The following is a 17,500-nucleotide window of genomic DNA, read 5'->3' on the forward strand; positions in this document are numbered from 1 at the left end:
CTGATTATAATAATTATAATATATAATATATAATAATATAATATAAGACCACTCTGATTATAATAATTATGATATATAATATATAATAATATAATATAAGACCACTCTGATTATAATAATTATAATATATAATATATAATAATATAATATAAGACCACTCTGATTATAATAATTATGATATATAATATATAATAATATAATAATATAATATAAGACCACTCTGATTATAATAATTATGATATATAATATATAATATATAATATATAATATATAATATATAATATATAATAATAAAATCACACCCGTGTGAACTGAGTGGTGTAAGGTCTTATATAGCCTGATCAGCTGTGGTCTGACGTAATGTCTGACGTAATGAAATCACACCGTGTGAACTGAGTGACCACTTTCCTAGATCTAGGCTATTGAGCAACCATGCTCATTTTTTGGTACGAACAGACAGACAGACAGACAGACAGACAGACAGACAGACAGACAGACACGTAAACTAACAAAGCCAGTCGTAGGAGTGGTTTACACCACTCAATAATATAAGACCACTCTGATTATAATAATTATGATATATAATATATAATAATATAATATAAGACCACTCTGATTATAATAATTATGATATATAATATATAATAATATAATAATATAATATAAGACCACTCTGATTATAATAATTATGATATATAATATATAATAATATAATATAAGACCACTCTGATTATAATAATTATGATATATAATATATAATATAATAATATAATAATATAATATAAGACCACTCTGATTATAATAATTATGATATATAATATATAGTATATAATAATATAATATAAGACCACTCTGATTATAATAATTATGATATATAATATATAATATAATAATATAATAATATAATATAAGACCACTCTGATTATAATAATTATGATATATAATATATAATATAATAATATAATAATATAATATAAGACCACTCTGATTATAATAATTATGATATATAATATATAGTATATAATAATATAATATAAGACCACTCTGATTATAATAATTATGATATATAGTATATAATAATATAATATAAGACCACTCTGATTATAATAATTATGATATATAGTATATAATAATATAATATAAGACCACTCTGATTATAAGACGACCATTAGTTATTTTTCAAGACTCGTTTGTGGAAAAAGAACATTGAACATCAAATAGTCTCTAGTCCTCGATTATAGTCTTATATTCAGGCCAGTAGGGTATTTTCTTGTGTTTCTGTCTCTGTAACTAAACACCTGATTGGTTGCTGTCTCTGTAACTGAACACTCCTGATTGGTTGGTGTCTCTGTAACTGAAAACACCTGCATGTTGTGATTGGTTGCTGTCTCTGTAACTGAACACTCCTGCATGTTGTGATTGGTCCGTGTCCACAGTGGGCGGCCTGATGGACCTTGAGGACTGGATTGAGCTGATGGGACCGAGGATGATGGGAGAGACGGCTGGGATGATGGGGCTGAAGGAGCTGGAGTCAGCCTTCCAACAGGTTAGACTAACCTTTAGAACCTGACCCTAACCTGACCCTGACCTGACCCTACCCAGGCCTCAAGGAGCTGGAGTCAGCCTTCCAACAGGTTAGACTAACCTTTAGAACCTGACCCTAACCTGACCCTGACCTGACCCTACCCAGGCCTCAAGGAGCTGGAGTCAGCCTTCCAACAGGTTAGACTAACCTTTAGAACCTGACCCTAACCTGACCCTGACCTGACCCTACCCAGGCCTCAAGGAGCTGGAGTCAGCCTTCCAACAGGTTAGACTAACCTTTAGAACCTGACCCTAACCTGACCCTGACCTGACCCTACCCAGGCCTCAAGGAGCTGGAGTCAGCCTTCCAACAGGTTAGACTAACCTTTAGAACCTGACCCTAACCTGACCCTGACCTGACCCTGCCTTCCAACAGGTTGGTTAACCCATGACGCTAACCGTAACCTAACCCTAACCTGACCCTACCCCTGGGAGGATGGGGCTGAAGGAGCTGGAGTCAGCCTTCTCTCTCTCTCTCTCTCTCTCTCTCTCTCTCTCTCTCTCTCTCTCTCTCTAGTTTGACACAGACGGTGATGGGAAGATCTCCATGTGTTTCTAAGTCTCTCTCTCTCTCTCTAGTTTGACACAGACGGTGATGGGAGGATCTCCATGGAGGAGATGAAGGAAGCGATTCGTTCTCTTCTGGGAGAGAAGCTGAAGAAAGGCGAGCTGGAGGAGACCATGAAGGAGCTGGACATCAACGCAGACGGAGACATCGACTTTGAGGGTGAGGAACGGAGCGCAGATACTATAGTCCTCTATAGCCTAGAGCGCCCCCTAGAGATAGTAATATCACAGCAGGCCAGGACTACAGCCTCCTAGTGATACTAATATCACACCAGGCCAGGACTACAGCCTCCTGTAGTGATATGTATATATATATATATATGTATATATATATATATATATATATATATATACTGTATGAAGGCTGGCTATGCGAGGCTACACCACGGGCCAGAGATAGATATGCATATGTGTGTGTGTGGAATGAGATGCGTGTTTCTAGAGTTTCATTTAGACCGGTGGGCGGTACCTGGGCGGTACCCGGCGGTACCTGGGCGGTACCCGGTGGTACCGGTGGGCGGTGGTTACCCAACTTCTTAGCCTGTGATTGAAAAGAATATATTTAAATGCCAGTAATTTCTTGTTATATTTCAGTTATTTGTCATACGCCTAAAAAGTGAAAAAGTTAACGTGAAAGCTCTGCTCATAATATATCCTCCTGTTGTCTTCGTTTCAGAGTTCGTGATGATGCTGTCCATCCGCTAGAGGCCCATCTACTGTACTGTTACTGTACCCTTACTGTACCCTTACTGTACCCTTACTGTACCATTACTGTACCCTTACTGTACCCTTACTGTACCATTACTGTACCCTTACTGTACCCTTACTGTACCCTTACTGTGATGATGCTGTCCATCCGCTAGAGTACTGTTACTGTACCCTTACTGTACCCTTACTGTACCATTACTGTACCCTTACTGTACCCTTACTGTACCATTACTGTACCATTACTGTACCCTTACTGTACCATTACTGTGATGATGCTGTCCATCCGCTAGAGTACTGTTACTGTACCCTTACTGTACCCTTACTGTACCCTTACTGTGATGATGCTGTCCATCCGCTAGAGTACTGTTACTGTACCCTTACTGTACCCTTACTGTACCATTACTGTGATGATGCTGTCCATCCGCTAGAGTACTGTTACTGTACCCTTACTGTACCCTTACTGTACCATTACTGTACCCTTACTGTACCCTTACTGTACCATTACTGTACCCTTACTGTACCCTTACTGTACCCTTACTGTACCATTACTGTACCCTTACTGTACCCTTACTGTGATGATGCTGTCCATCCGCTAGAGTACTGTTACTGTACCATTACTGTACCCTTACTGTACCATTACTGTACCCTTACTGTACCATTACTGTACCATTACTGTGATGATGCTGTCCATCTGTTAGCCTCCAGACACTACTGTACCGTTACTGTACACATCACTAATAATAACAACAACAACAACAATATAATAACAACAATAATAATAACCAATCACTGAATGAAATGAGGAATCTTAAGTCTTCCAGAAGTCTTTATTCCTAAAAACCTCTCATAAACGTGTGGCGATTGTTAAAACAAAAGGAAATGATAAAAGTAATCAGAAAAGATTATGTCACCACTCACCAATATCATATAATCAAAACCACGGGGCAGTTTTATCAGGTTCTCTGTATCTCTATAGAACCGGTTTCTCAGATCCATGGATGGAAACCACGTACGCTGCTGTTATATCAGGTTCTCTGTATCTCTATAGAACCGGTTTCTCAGATCCATGGATGGAAACCACGTACGCTGCTGTTATAAACCACGTACGCGGCCGTTATAGGGTTAGGGTTAGGGTTAGGGTTAGGGTTAGGGTTAGCCTAACCCTAACCCTAACCCTAACGTTATATCAGGGGGAAAGGTCACATTTCATCACATTCTTGCCATTTTACACAGCTGGCAATTGTTACATTTTAAGGAAGTAAAGTGGTTTGTCTGTTCAAGTGCTACAACTCAACACCAGCGTTTGGAACGATCTCTAAGTTTAACACTTGAAACTATATATTATAATATCAAACTATATGTGCACACAATTCAGCAAAATGAATCCCCAACATGTCAGCAATACAGTAACTTGCAGAAATTAAAGTCACATTGCCAGACAGAAAATAACAAATGAGAAATAAATAAACAAGCTCTCCCTGTTAAACGAAAGCATCAAGTCACATAAATAGGGATAAAATGAAATAAAATGTCTTGCAAACTGGATTCAGTTCTTGTAGCTGGAGTGGTTATTATGGATGTGGCTTCACATTTGGCCACATTGTAACATTGTCAGTGTTTTCTGCACAAAACAGATTTTGTTTTTTTTAGAGAGAAAGACAGTAGTTTGATATGTTGAGATGTTTCCCATTGTGAGCACAATACGTTCTGAATCATTGTGTTCACATTCAAAGTAAGCAGCGAATTGTACTCCCCTAAGCTCCCTGTGGTCCAATAGGAATGCTCCCCTGAGCTCCCTGTGGTCCAATAGGAATGCTCCCCTGAGCTCCCTGTGGTCCATTAGGAATTCTCCCCTGAGCTCCCTGTGGTCCAATAGGAATGCTCCCCTGAGCTCCCTGTGGTCCAATAGGAATGCTCCCCTAAGCTCCCTGTTGTCCAATAGGAATGCCTTCATTAATCGATTGAAAGTGAATTGATCACATACATACAAGGATTGGGAGCAGTACCATTATGTCATCTCAAACTGCTAACCTCTAGTTCCTCTTGAGTCACATTTCAGCTCTACTACCATAACAGGCCATCACTGTCAACACAGCTCTACTACCATAACAGGAGTATCACTGTCAACACAGCTCTACTACCATAACAGGAGTATCACTGTCAACACAGCTCTACTACCATAACAGGAGTATCACTGTCAACACAGCTCTACTACCATAACAGGAGTATCACTGTCAACACAGCTCTACTACCATAACAGGAGCATCACTGTCAACACAGCTCTACTACCATAACAGGCCATCACTGTCAACACAGCTCTACTACCATAACAGGAGTATCACTGTCAACACAGCTCTACTACCATAACAGGAGTATCACTGTCAACACAGCTCTACTACCATAACAGGAGCATCACTGTCAACACAGCTCTACTACCATAACAGGAGCATCACTGTCAACACAGCTCTACTACCATAACAGGAGCATCACTGTCAACACAGCTCTACTACCATAACAGGAGTATCACTGTCAACACAGCTCTACTACCATAACAGGAGCATCACTGTCAACACAGCTCTACTACCATAACAGGAGCATCACTGTCAACACAGCTCTACTACCATAACAGGAGTATCACTGTCAACACAGCTCTACTACCATAACAGGAGCATCACTGTCAACACAGCTCTACTACCATAACAGGAGTATCACTGTCAACACAGCTCTACTACCATAACAGGCCATCACTGTCAACACAGCTCTACTACCATAACAGGAGTATCACTGTCAACACAGCTCTACTACCATAACAGGCCATCACTGTCAACACAGCTCTACTACCATAACAGGAGCATCACTGTCAACACAGCTCTACTACCATAACAGGAGCATCACTGTCAACACAGCTCTACTACCATAACAGGCCATCACTGTCAACACAGCTCTACTACCATAACAGGAGTATCACTGTCAACACAGCTCTACTACCATAACAGGAGTATCACTGTCAACACAGCTCTACTACCATAACAGGAGTATCACTGTCAACACAGCTCTACTACCATAACAGGAGTATCACTGTCAACACAGCTCTACTACCATAACAGGAGTATCACTGTCAACACAGCTCTACTACCATAACAGGAGTATCACTGTCAACACAGCTCTACTACCATAACAGGAGTATCACTGTCAACACAGCTCTACTACCATAACAGGAGTATCACTGTCAACACAGCTCTACTACCATAACAGGAGCATCACTGTCAACACAGCTCTACTACCATAACAGGCCATCACTGTCAACACAGCTCTACTACCATAACAGGCCATCACTGTCAACACAGCTCTACTACCATAACAGGAGTATCACTGTCAACACAGCTCTACTACCATAACAGGAGTATCACTGTCAACACAGCTCTACTACCATAACAGGAGTATCACTGTCAACACAGCTCTACTACCATAACAGGAGTATCACTGTCAACACAGCTCTACTACCATAACAGGAGCATCACTGTTGGGGCTGTGTTGACATCACTGTCAACACAGCCCCAAACAACATGGAAGAAACTGCAAAATAAAAGCTTACTCTAACGGCGTCTGTGTCATGTGAAGAAGGAGCTTAATCAATTAAGCTAGGAAGAAATATCACAGAAAATTAAGATATTGTTTTTACTACATTTTCATCACCTGGTGAATTCACTCTCAGAGAAGCAGTCCTAGACCTAACCTGTAGACCTAGGCCATACAGGATCACAGCAGTCCTAGACCTAGCCTGTAGACCTAGGCCCTACAGGACCACAGCAGTCCTAGACCTAGCCTGTAGACCTAGGCCCTACAGGACCACAGCAGTCCTAGACCTAGCCTGTAGACCTAGGCCCTACAGGACCACAGCAGTCCTAGACCTAGCCTGTAGACCTAGGCCATACAGGACCACAGCAGTCCTGTACCTAGCCTGTAGACCTAGGCCCTACAGGACCACAGCAGTCCTAGACCTAGCCTGTAGACCTAGGCCCTACAGGACCACAGCAGTCCTAGACCTAGCCTGTAGACCTAGGCTAGGCCTAGACCTAAGGCGCTGCTTTGGACAAAAGTGGCAACTAAAAAAGCGTTAAAAGCGCTCTACGTTAACGATGTGGGTGAGTCAGACCTTTCACAGCCAGGTGGCGCTACGTTAACGATGTGGGCGAGTCAGACCTTTCACAGCCAGGTGGTTAACGTTAACGATGTGGGTGAGTCAGACCTTTCACAGCCAGGTGGCGCTACGTTAACGATGTGGGCGAGTCAGACCTTTCACAGCCAGGTGGTTAACGTTAACGATGTGGGTGAGTCAGACCTTTCACAGCCAGGTGGCGCTACGTTAACGATGTGGGCGAGTCAGACCTTTCACAGCCAGGTGGTTAACGTTAACGATGTGGGTGAGTCAGACCTTTCACAGCCAGGTGGCGCTACGTTAACGATGTGGGTGAGTCAGACCTTTCACAGCCAGGTGGTTAACGTTAACGATGTGGGCGAGTCAGACCTTTCACAGCCAGGTGGCGCTACGTTAACGATGTGGGTGAGTCAGACCTTTCACAGCCAGGTGGTTAACGTTAACGATGTGGGCGAGTCAGACCTTTCACACGACAACGGCCTAGCGGTCCAGGCACCCAGACTGCAGTCTGCAAACGTGTCGCGGGTTCGATTCCCGACCTTTGCTGTGTGTCACTCCTCCCCCCCCCCTCCCATCAGTGTTTTTAGTCCCTCAAAACGCAACAGAGAACATCCATAATCCACAATTGGCTCATTGTCCTCTTCACTCTTCTGCCACGTTTCCTTTCGTTCCGTTATCCTTCCAAGGGCTCCACGTACTTCATCGCGCGCCGCGCTGCGAAGGCAGCAGATGTACGATATACTCGCTGCGCGACAACACCGGCGCGCAATTGAATATAAATCCAGCTTTTACAAATTTAAAATTGAGTGGTGTAAGGTATTATATAGCCTGATCAGCTGTGGTCTGACGTAATGTCTGACGTAATGAAATCACACCCGTGTGAACTGAGTGACCATAGCAACCATGCTCATTTTTTTGGTACGAACAAACACATGGACACATGGACACATGGACACGTAAACTAACAAAGCCAGTTGTTGGAGTGGTTTACACCACTCAAAAATAAATAGTATAAATCCAGCTTTTACATCTGGTTTGCAGGTACGTTGATAAGCCCCGTGTTCTGGTTCCTATATCCGCGACTCACGTTGCTAGAGCGCTTCGCCGCGTTCGTCGTTGTCATTGTTGTGGCGTTTTGGCCTAGATGTCATTGGTCAGTTCCTATTGGTCTGGATGTCGTGGGTCATCTCATCGTATTGGTCTAGATGTCGTGGGTCAGTTCCTATTGGTCTAGATGTCGTGGGTCAGTTCCTATTGGTCTAGATGTCGTGGGTCAGTTCCTATTGGTCTAGCTGTCGTGGGTCAGTTCCTATTGGTCTAGATGTCGTTGGTCAGTTCCTAATGGTCTAGATGTCGTTGGTCATCTCATCCTATTGGTCTAGATCTCGTTGGTCAGTTCCCAATGGTCTAGATCTCGTTGGTCAGTTCCTATTGGTCTAGATCTTGTCCGATAACTCGGCCATGATGTCGTGAACCCAGACGTCGTGCTCCTCCTGCGAGGTGTCCACCAGGAAGATGGTCAGCTTCCTGTCCCAGGGCTGAGCCGCTTCCTGTACGGCCTCCAGCTGAGCCACCAGCGCCTTCTTCTCCACGTGGTTACGGAACACGATGGACGCTTCCTCTGACCACTGGCGAGGCTTCACTCCTAGAGGAGGACATGAAGGGTTAATACATCTGACCACTGGCGAGGCTTCACTCCTAGAGGAGGACATGAAGGGTTAATACATCTGACCACTGGCCAGGCTTCACTCCTAGAGGAGGAGGACATGAAGGGTTAATACATCTGACCACTGACAAGGCTTCACTCCTAGAGGAGGACATGAAGGGTTAATACATCTGACCACTGGCGAGGCTTCACTCCTAGAGGAGGAAATGAAGGGTTAATACATCTGACCACTGGCGAGGCTTCACTCCTAGAGGAGGACATGAAGGGTTAATACATCTGACCACTGACGAGGCTTCACTCCTAGAGGAGGAGGACATGAAGGGTTAATAGATCTGACCACTGGCGAGGCTTCACTCCTAGAGGAGGACATGAAGGTGTTAAACATCTGACCACTGGCCAGGCTTCACTCCTAGAGGAGGACATGAAGGGGTTAAACATCTGACCACTGGCCAGGCTTCACTCCTAGAGGAGGAGGACATGAAGGGTTAATAGATCTGACCACTGGCGAGGCTTCACTCCTAGAGGAGGAGGACATGAAGGGTTAATACATCTGACCACTGGCCAGGCTTCACGCCTGGAGAGTAAATGGTAAATGGTAACCAGGGAGCTGTGCAGTAAAAAGTAATAAGTAATAATATTACAGTAACTCTCAAAGGGCACCTACGGACCCTCCCCTAGTTCCCCTCCCCCTCGTACGTCTCTAAATGTTTTGATGAATTGAACAAGGTGGACCCTCTTGTAAACCAGTGTAATGCTTTATGGTGTCGTCCACTCACAGTTAACAGTCTTTGTATTGAGGTGTACTTGAAATGTACTGTAATTCTGCAAACTGTTAATCAATCAATAAATCAATCAATCAATCAATCAATTAATCAATCAATCAATACTAGCCTGTTACTCACCAGCCAGCTGTGCGGTGATGGCCTGGAACGGCAGCTGTCGGAACTCTTTGATCAGCGGCCGGAGCTGAGTGACGCTGACCAGCTCGTGCTTCCCGTAGTCCAGTTCATAGACGGACACCAGACCATTGGTCAGCACGCCCTTCACCAGCACACGATGCCAACTAGAAGACAAGACAGACTGTTGGTCAGCACGCCCTTCACCAGCACACGATGCCAACTGGAAGACAAGACAGACTGTTGGTCAGCACGCCCTTCACCAGCACACAATGCCAACTGGAAGACAAGACAGACCATTGGTCAGCACGCCCTTCACCAGCACACGATGCCAACTGGAAGACAAGACAGACCATTGGTCAGCACGCCCTTCACCAGCACACGATGCCAACTGGAAGACAAGACAGACCGTTGGTCAGCACGCCCTTCACCAGCACACGATGCCAACTGGAAGACAAGACAGACTGTTGGTCAGCACGCCCTTCACCAGCACACGATGCCAACTGGAAGACAAGACAGACCATTGGTCAGCACGCCCTTCACCAGCACACGATGCCAACTGGAAGACAAGACAGACCATTGGTCAGCACGCCCTTCACCAGCACACGATGCCAACTGGAAGACAAGACAGACCATTGGTCAGCACGCCCTTCACCAGCACACGATGCCAACTGGAAGACAAGACAGACTGTTGGTCAGCACGCCCTTCACCAGCACACGATGCCAACTGGAAGACAAGACAGACCGTTGGTCAGCACGCCCTTCACCAGCACACGATGCCAACTGGAAGACAAGACAGACTGTTGGTCAGCACGCCCTTCACCAGCACACGATGCCAACTATAAGACAAGACAGACTGTTGGTCAGCACGCCCTTCACCAGCACACGATGCCAACTAGAAGACAAGACAGACTGTTGGTCAGCACGCCCTTCACCAGCACACGATGCCAACTGGAAGACAAGACAGACTGTTGGTCAGCACGCCCTTCACCAACACACGATGCCAACTGAGAGAGGAGACAGACCGTTGGTCAGCACGCCCTTCACCAACACACGATCGATATAGAAACAGAATCAGTGTGCTCTCAGACATCACATTCCGTGCTCAGCCAATCAAATCATCAATACGGGGTACACAGACGCACAAATTACAATTTACAATTACAATTTAGGCATTTAGCAGACGCTCTTAATCCAGAGCGACTTACATTAGGCAAGAACAAAAGTATGGGAATACATCACATATATAAAATGCATTTATCAAGAAACATGCGTAAGCTAAGAACGTAACTAGAACATATCTATATAATGACACTATACATATTAACTATACATATATACTATACTATGCTATACATATGTACTATGATGTGCTATGACTACATACAATGCAATTATTGTGCTGTCTACATGACATGCTATAAGTCTGTTTCAAATGCTATCTAAGTCTAAAAAGTGCTATCTAAGGGGGTAGGATAAGTGCTATGGGCCATGATGGAGTCTGAAAAGGTGGGTCTTCAGACTACGGCGGAAGATTGGGAGTGATGCTGCAGTTCTGATTGCAACGGGGAGTGCATTCCACAGTTTTGGGGACAGAAGGGAGAAGAGTTTGGGACGTGTGGAGCCTTGTCCCGGCGTTTTTAGTGAGGGTACTTCCAGCTTCCCTGCGTTGGCTGATCTGAGTGCGCGGGAGGGTTTGTAGGGTTCAATCATGCTTGCAAGATATGGGGGAGCCATACAACAAAGCTGGGCATTAGGAGAGGCTGGCGCCTCAAAAACTCTTCCTTTGCCTTGCTTGTTATCTGTCGTAGAATAAACGTCTCTGCTCTGACACATCTTACCTGAGTCATCCACATCACTAATCGGTACCGATTAGCCACAATCATAGTTGAGTCAGCCAGATCGATATCGGCTGTTTTTTTCAAAACATTTTTGCATAGAGCTTAATTATTAAAATAAATTCAATATGGTAAATTATTTCTGTCAAAAACATGTGTTTATTTGTATTAATTTAAGTTAAATATTCTCAAATGTACTTAAAAAAAATCACACCCGTGTGAAGTGAGGGGCGCTCTTATCAACGTATATCACCCTCAATCTCATACTGGCTAATCAGAATGCCTGTTGCCAAATTTACGTCATATTTTGCGGACATTTGACCTAATTTCTCCTTTCATTGTCGATGAACCCAGACTATAGTCCTGACCTAACAGTGAATCAGACTGGAACCCAGACTATAGTACTGACCTAACCCAGTGAATCAGACTGGAACCCAGACTATAGTCCTGACCTAACAGTGAATCAGACTGGAACCCAGACTATAGTCCTGACCTAACCCAGTGAATCAGACTGGAACCCAGACTATAGTCCTGACCTAACAGTGAATCAGACTGGAACCCAGACTACGTCCTGACCTAACCCAGTGAATCAGACTGGAACCCAGACTATAGTCCTGACCTAACAGTGAATCAGACTGGAACCCAGACTATAGTCCTGACCTAACCCAGTGAATCAGACTGGAACCCAGACTATAGTCCTGACCTAACCCAGTGAATCAGACTGGAACCCAGACTATAGTCCTGACCTAACAGTGAATCAGACTGGAACCCAGACTATAGTCCTGACCTAACCCAGTGAATCAGACTGGAACCCAGACTATAGTCCTGACCTAACCCAGTGAATCAGACTGGAACCCAGACTATAGTCCTGACCTAACCCAGTGAATCAGACTGGAACCCAGACTATAGTCCTGACCTAACCCAGTGAATCAGACTGGAACCCAGACTATAGTCCTGACCTAACAGTGAATCAGACTGGAACCCAGACTATAGTCCTGACCTAACAGTGAATCAGACTGGAACCCAGACTATAGTCCTGACCTAACAGTGAATCAGACTGGAACCCAGACTATAGTCCTGACCTAACAGTGAATCAGACTGGAACCCAGACTACGTCCTGACCTAACAGTGAATCAGACTGGAACCCAGACTATAGTCCTGACCTAACCCAGTGAATCAGACTGGAACCCAGACTATAGTCCTGACCTAACACAGTGAATCAGACTGGAACCCAGACTACGTCCTGACCTAACAGTGAATCAGACTGGAACCCAGACTATAGTCCTGACCTAACCCAGTGAATCAGACTGGAACCCAGACTATAGTCCTGACCTAACCCAGTGAATCAGACTGGAACCCAGACTATAGTCCTGACCTAACCCAGTGAATCAGACTGGAACCCAGACTATAGTCCTGACCTAACAGTGAATCAGACTGGAACCCAGACTATAGTCCTGACCTAACCCAGTGAATCAGACTGGAACCCAGACTATAGTCCTGACCTAACCCAGTGAATCAGACTGGAACCCAGACTACGTCCTGACCTAACAGTGAATCAGACTGGAACCCAGACTACGTCCTGACCTAACAGTGAATCAGACTGGAACCCAGACTACGTCCTGACCTAACCCAGTGAATCAGACTGGAACCCAGACTATAGTCCTGACCTAACAGTGAATCAGACTGGAACCCAGACTATAGTCCTGACCTAACCCAGTGAATCAGACTGGAACCCAGACTATAGTCCTGACCTAACCCAGTGAATCAGACTGGAACCCAGACTATAGTCCTGACCTAACAGTGAATCAGACTGGAACCCAGACTATAGTCCTGACCTAACCCAGTGAATCAGACTGGAACCCAGACTATAGTCCTGACCTAACCCAGTGAATCAGACTGGAACCCAGACTATAGTCCTGACCTAACCCAGTGAATCAGACTGGAACCCAGACTATAGTCCTGACCTAACCCAGTGAATCAGACTGGAACCCAGACTATAGTCCTGACCTAACAGTGAATCAGACTGGAACCCAGACTATAGTCCTGACCTAACAGTGAATCAGACTGGAACCCAGACTATAGTCCTGACCTAACAGTGAATCAGACTGGAACCCAGACTATAGTCCTGACCTAACAGTGAATCAGACTGGAACCCAGACTACGTCCTGACCTAACAGTGAATCAGACTGGAACCCAGACTATAGTCCTGACCTAACCCAGTGAATCAGACTGGAACCCAGACTATAGTCCTGACCTAACCCAGTGAATCAGACTGGAACCCAGACTACGTCCTGACCTAACAGTGAATCAGACTGGAACCCAGACTACGTCCTGACCTAACAGTGAATCAGACTGGAACCCAGACTATAGTCCTGACCTAACCCAGTGAATCAGACTGGAACCCAGACTATAGTCCTGACCTAACCCAGTGAATCAGACTGGAACCCAGACTATAGTCCTGACCTAACAGTGAATCAGACTGGAACCCAGACTATAGTCCTGACCTAACCCAGTGAATCAGACTGGAACCCAGACTATAGTCCTGACCTAACCCAGTGAATCAGACTGGAACCCAGACTATAGTCCTGACCTAACCCAGTGAATCAGACTGGAACCCAGACTATAGTCCTGACCTAACAGTGAATCAGACTGGAACCCAGACTATAGTCCTGACCTAACCCAGTGAATCAGACTGGAACCCAGACTATAGTCCTGACCTAACCCAGTGAATCAGACTGGAACCCAGACTATAGTCCTGACCTAACAGTGAATCAGACTGGAACCCAGACTACGTCCTGACCTAACAGTGAATCAGACTGGAACCCAGACTACGTCCTGACCTAACCCAGTGAATCAGACTGGAACCAGAGGTATGGCTCCCCCATATCTTGCAAGTATGATTGAACCCTACAAACCCTCCCGCGCACTCAGATCAGCCAATGCAGGGAAGCTGGAAGTACCCTCACTAAAAACGTCGGGACAACGCTCCACACGTCCCAAACTCTTCTCCCTTCTGGCTCCACAACTGTGGAATGCACTCCCCGTTGCAGTCAGAACTGCAGCATCACTCCCAATCTTCCACCGTAGTCTGAAAACCCACCTTTTCAGACTCCACCATGGCCCATAGCACTTATCCTACCCCCTTAGACAGCACTTTTTAGACCTAGATAGCATTTGATACAGACTTATAGCATGTTATGTAGACAGCACAATAATTGCATTGTATGTAGTCATAGCACTTCATAGTATATATGTACAGCATAGTATAGTATATATGTATAGTTTATATGTACAGTGTCATTATATAGATATGTTCTAGCTACGTTCTTAGCTTACGCATGTTTCTTGATAAATGCTTTTTATATATGTGATGTAATCCCATGCTTTTTGTTCTTGCTTAATGTAAATCGCTCTGGATTAAGAGCGTCTGCTAAATGCCTAAATTGTAATTGTAAATTGTAAATTGTAACCCAGACTATAGTCCTGACCTAACAGTGAATCAGACTGGAACCCATACTATAGTCCTGACCTAACAGTGAATCAGACTGGAACCCAGACTATAGTCCTGACCTAACAGTGAATCAGACTGGAACCCAGACTATAGTCCTGACCTAACAGTGAATCAGACTGGAACCCAGACTATAGTCCTGACCTAACAGTGAATCAGACTGGAACCCAGACTATTGTCCTGACCTAACAGTGAATCAGACTGGAACCCAGACTATAGTCCTGACCTAACAGTGAATCAGACTGGAACCCAGACTATTGTCCTGACCTAACAGTGAATCAGACTGGAACCCAGACTATAGTCCTGACCTAACAGTGAATCAGACTGGAACCCAGACTATTGTCCTGACCTAACAGTGAATCAGACTGGAACCCAGACTATTGTCCTGACCTAACAGTGAATCAGACTGGAACCCAGACTACGTCCTGACCTAACAGTGAATCAGACTGGAACCCAGACTACGTCCTGCCAGCCTCCCCCAGGCAGAACATGAACTCACTAATTCACCAACTAACTCACTCATTAACTCACTTGTTGTCCACCTTGGCAACGTAGATATGGTTCTTCTGGACGCTGAGGGCTTTCTAACTAACTCACTAATTCACTAACTCACTCACTAACTAATTCACTAACTAACTCACTAACTACTCACTAATTCACTAACTAACTCACTTATTAACTCACTTGTTGTCCACCTTGGCAGCGTAGATATGGTTCTTCTGGACGCTGAGGGCTTTCTCCTCTGTCTTGTTGTAGTAGAGGATCATCTCTCCCATCAGGACCACCAGCTTGTACATGTCCCTCCAGGGCTGGACAACAAAGTGTCCCGGATGGCAAGCCACCGACACGTAGATATCCATGTTGTTACCTGTAACCAAATGGACCCTTATTACATCTTAGAACAGGCCACCGACACATAGATGTCCATGTTGTTGCCTGTTGGGGAAAAGGACATCTCATCAACTATAATGATCGACTATAGAGCGTCGCAGTCCCGCCCCCTACCCTGGACCAGGAAATGATTCTCCGTTCATTTTCCTCATAGACATTTCAGAAAGTATTTATTTAAAGACGTTTACGCCGCGGACAAAGCCAACTCGAGTCGTGACAAATCATGACAACAAACACAATTTTTTGGGCCGAACAAATAATTAGAAAGAAGAAAAAAACGGCAGGTTATAACACTTTTTTTGTTGTTTGTCTTCTTTGTAATTATTTGTTTGGTCCAAAATATTGTTTGTGTAACCGTCTTTAAATAAATACTTTTCGAAATGTCTATGAGAATAATGCATTGGGTTTCATTTCCTGGTCCAGGGTAGGAGGCGGGACTGCGGCGCTCTATACTATAAAGGGTATAATACACAATCAGAGAATGTAGAAGAATTGTTATTTTGATCAACGTTTGCCTGTAATCTCTCCTAATGGTACCAACACCATGTTATCTCTCCTAATGGTACCAACACCATGTTATCTCTCCTAATGGTACCAACATCCTGTTATCTCTCCTAATGGTACCAACACCATGTTATCTCTCCTAATGGTACCAACACCATGTTATCTCTCCTAATGGTACCAACACCATGTTATCTCTCCTAATGGTACCAACATCATGTTATCTCTCCTAATGGTACCAACATCATGTTATCTCTCCTAATGGTACCAACACCATGTTATCTCTCCTAATGGTACCAACATCCTGTTATCTCTCCTAATGGTACCAACAACCTGTTATCTCTCCTAATGGCACCAACATCCTGTTATCTCTCCTAATGGTACCAACATCATGTTATCTCTCCTAATGGTACCAACACCATGTTATCTCTCCTAATGGTACCAACACCATGTTATCTCTCCTAATGTTACCAACACCATGTTATCTCTCCTAATGGTACCAACACCATGTTATCTCTCCTAATGGTACCAACATCATGTTATCTCTCCTAATGGTACCAACATCATGTTATCTCTCCTAATGGTACCAACATCATGTTATCTCTCCTAATGGTACCAACACCACGTTATCTCTCCTAATGGTACCAACATCATGTTATCTCTCCTAATGGTACCAACAACATGGTATCTCTCCTAATGGTGCCAACATCAATACAGCCTGTTATTTATCCTAATGGTGCCAACATCAATACAGCCTGTTATCTCTCCTAATGGTGCCAACATCAATACAACCTGTTATTTATCCTAATGGTGCCAACATCAATTGACCATGGAAATGTGGACAAATGTACGTGGCTCAAATGTAAGGCTCTCACAGTTACCTGCTGGTGGAAGCTCTAACAGGGCAGGCAGGTGGAGAGATGGCAGGGGAGACGAGGGAGCTCCTGGTGGGGGGGCCGCCATGTTGCTGCTGCCTCCTCCCCCTCTGGGCCCCCCGGGGCCTCCCCCTCTGGACCCCCCGGGGCCTCCTCCCCCTCCTCCTCCCCGGGGCCCCCCGGGGCCTCCAGAGGGGACCCTCCTCACATGAGCCTTGGCTGGGCTGGGCGCGGTGGCGTTGCTGCCGTTGGAGGTCTTAGGGGAGGAGGTGGCGTCTGTGGAGCTCTTAGTGGGGCTGTGGAGTTA

The 17,500-nt window shown here is 44.7% G+C and overlaps 2 protein-coding genes across 2 annotated transcripts in view; one reads left to right on the forward strand and one right to left on the reverse strand.

Moving 5' to 3' along the window:
* Nucleotides 1-2,856, forward strand: part of LOC306928759 (calcium-binding protein 2-like) — a gene marked incomplete at both ends in the record, with an annotated part of 24,163 nt that extends 21,307 nt beyond the window's left edge. Inside the window, 3 exons of the mRNA XM_079509031.1 lie at nt 1,437-1,546; nt 2,164-2,311; nt 2,828-2,856. Of these exons, the coding sequence (XP_079365157.1) occupies nt 1,437-1,546; nt 2,164-2,311; nt 2,828-2,856 (287 nt within the window). The remainder of the gene's footprint in view (nt 1-1,436; nt 1,547-2,163; nt 2,312-2,827) is intronic.
* Nucleotides 2,857-8,454: 5,598 nt separating this feature from the next.
* Nucleotides 8,455-17,500, reverse strand: part of LOC306928760 (tudor domain-containing protein 7B-like) — a gene marked incomplete at both ends in the record, with an annotated part of 30,562 nt that continues 21,516 nt past the window's right edge. Inside the window, 4 exons of the mRNA XM_079509032.1 lie at nt 8,455-8,663; nt 9,587-9,747; nt 15,611-15,794; nt 17,200-17,489. Of these exons, the coding sequence (XP_079365158.1) occupies nt 8,455-8,663; nt 9,587-9,747; nt 15,611-15,794; nt 17,200-17,489 (844 nt within the window). The remainder of the gene's footprint in view (nt 8,664-9,586; nt 9,748-15,610; nt 15,795-17,199; nt 17,490-17,500) is intronic.

Source organism: Electrona antarctica (genome assembly GCF_951216825.1).
Source record: "Electrona antarctica genome assembly, chromosome: 8".
Classification (NCBI taxonomy): Eukaryota; Metazoa; Chordata; class Actinopteri; order Myctophiformes; family Myctophidae; genus Electrona; species Electrona antarctica.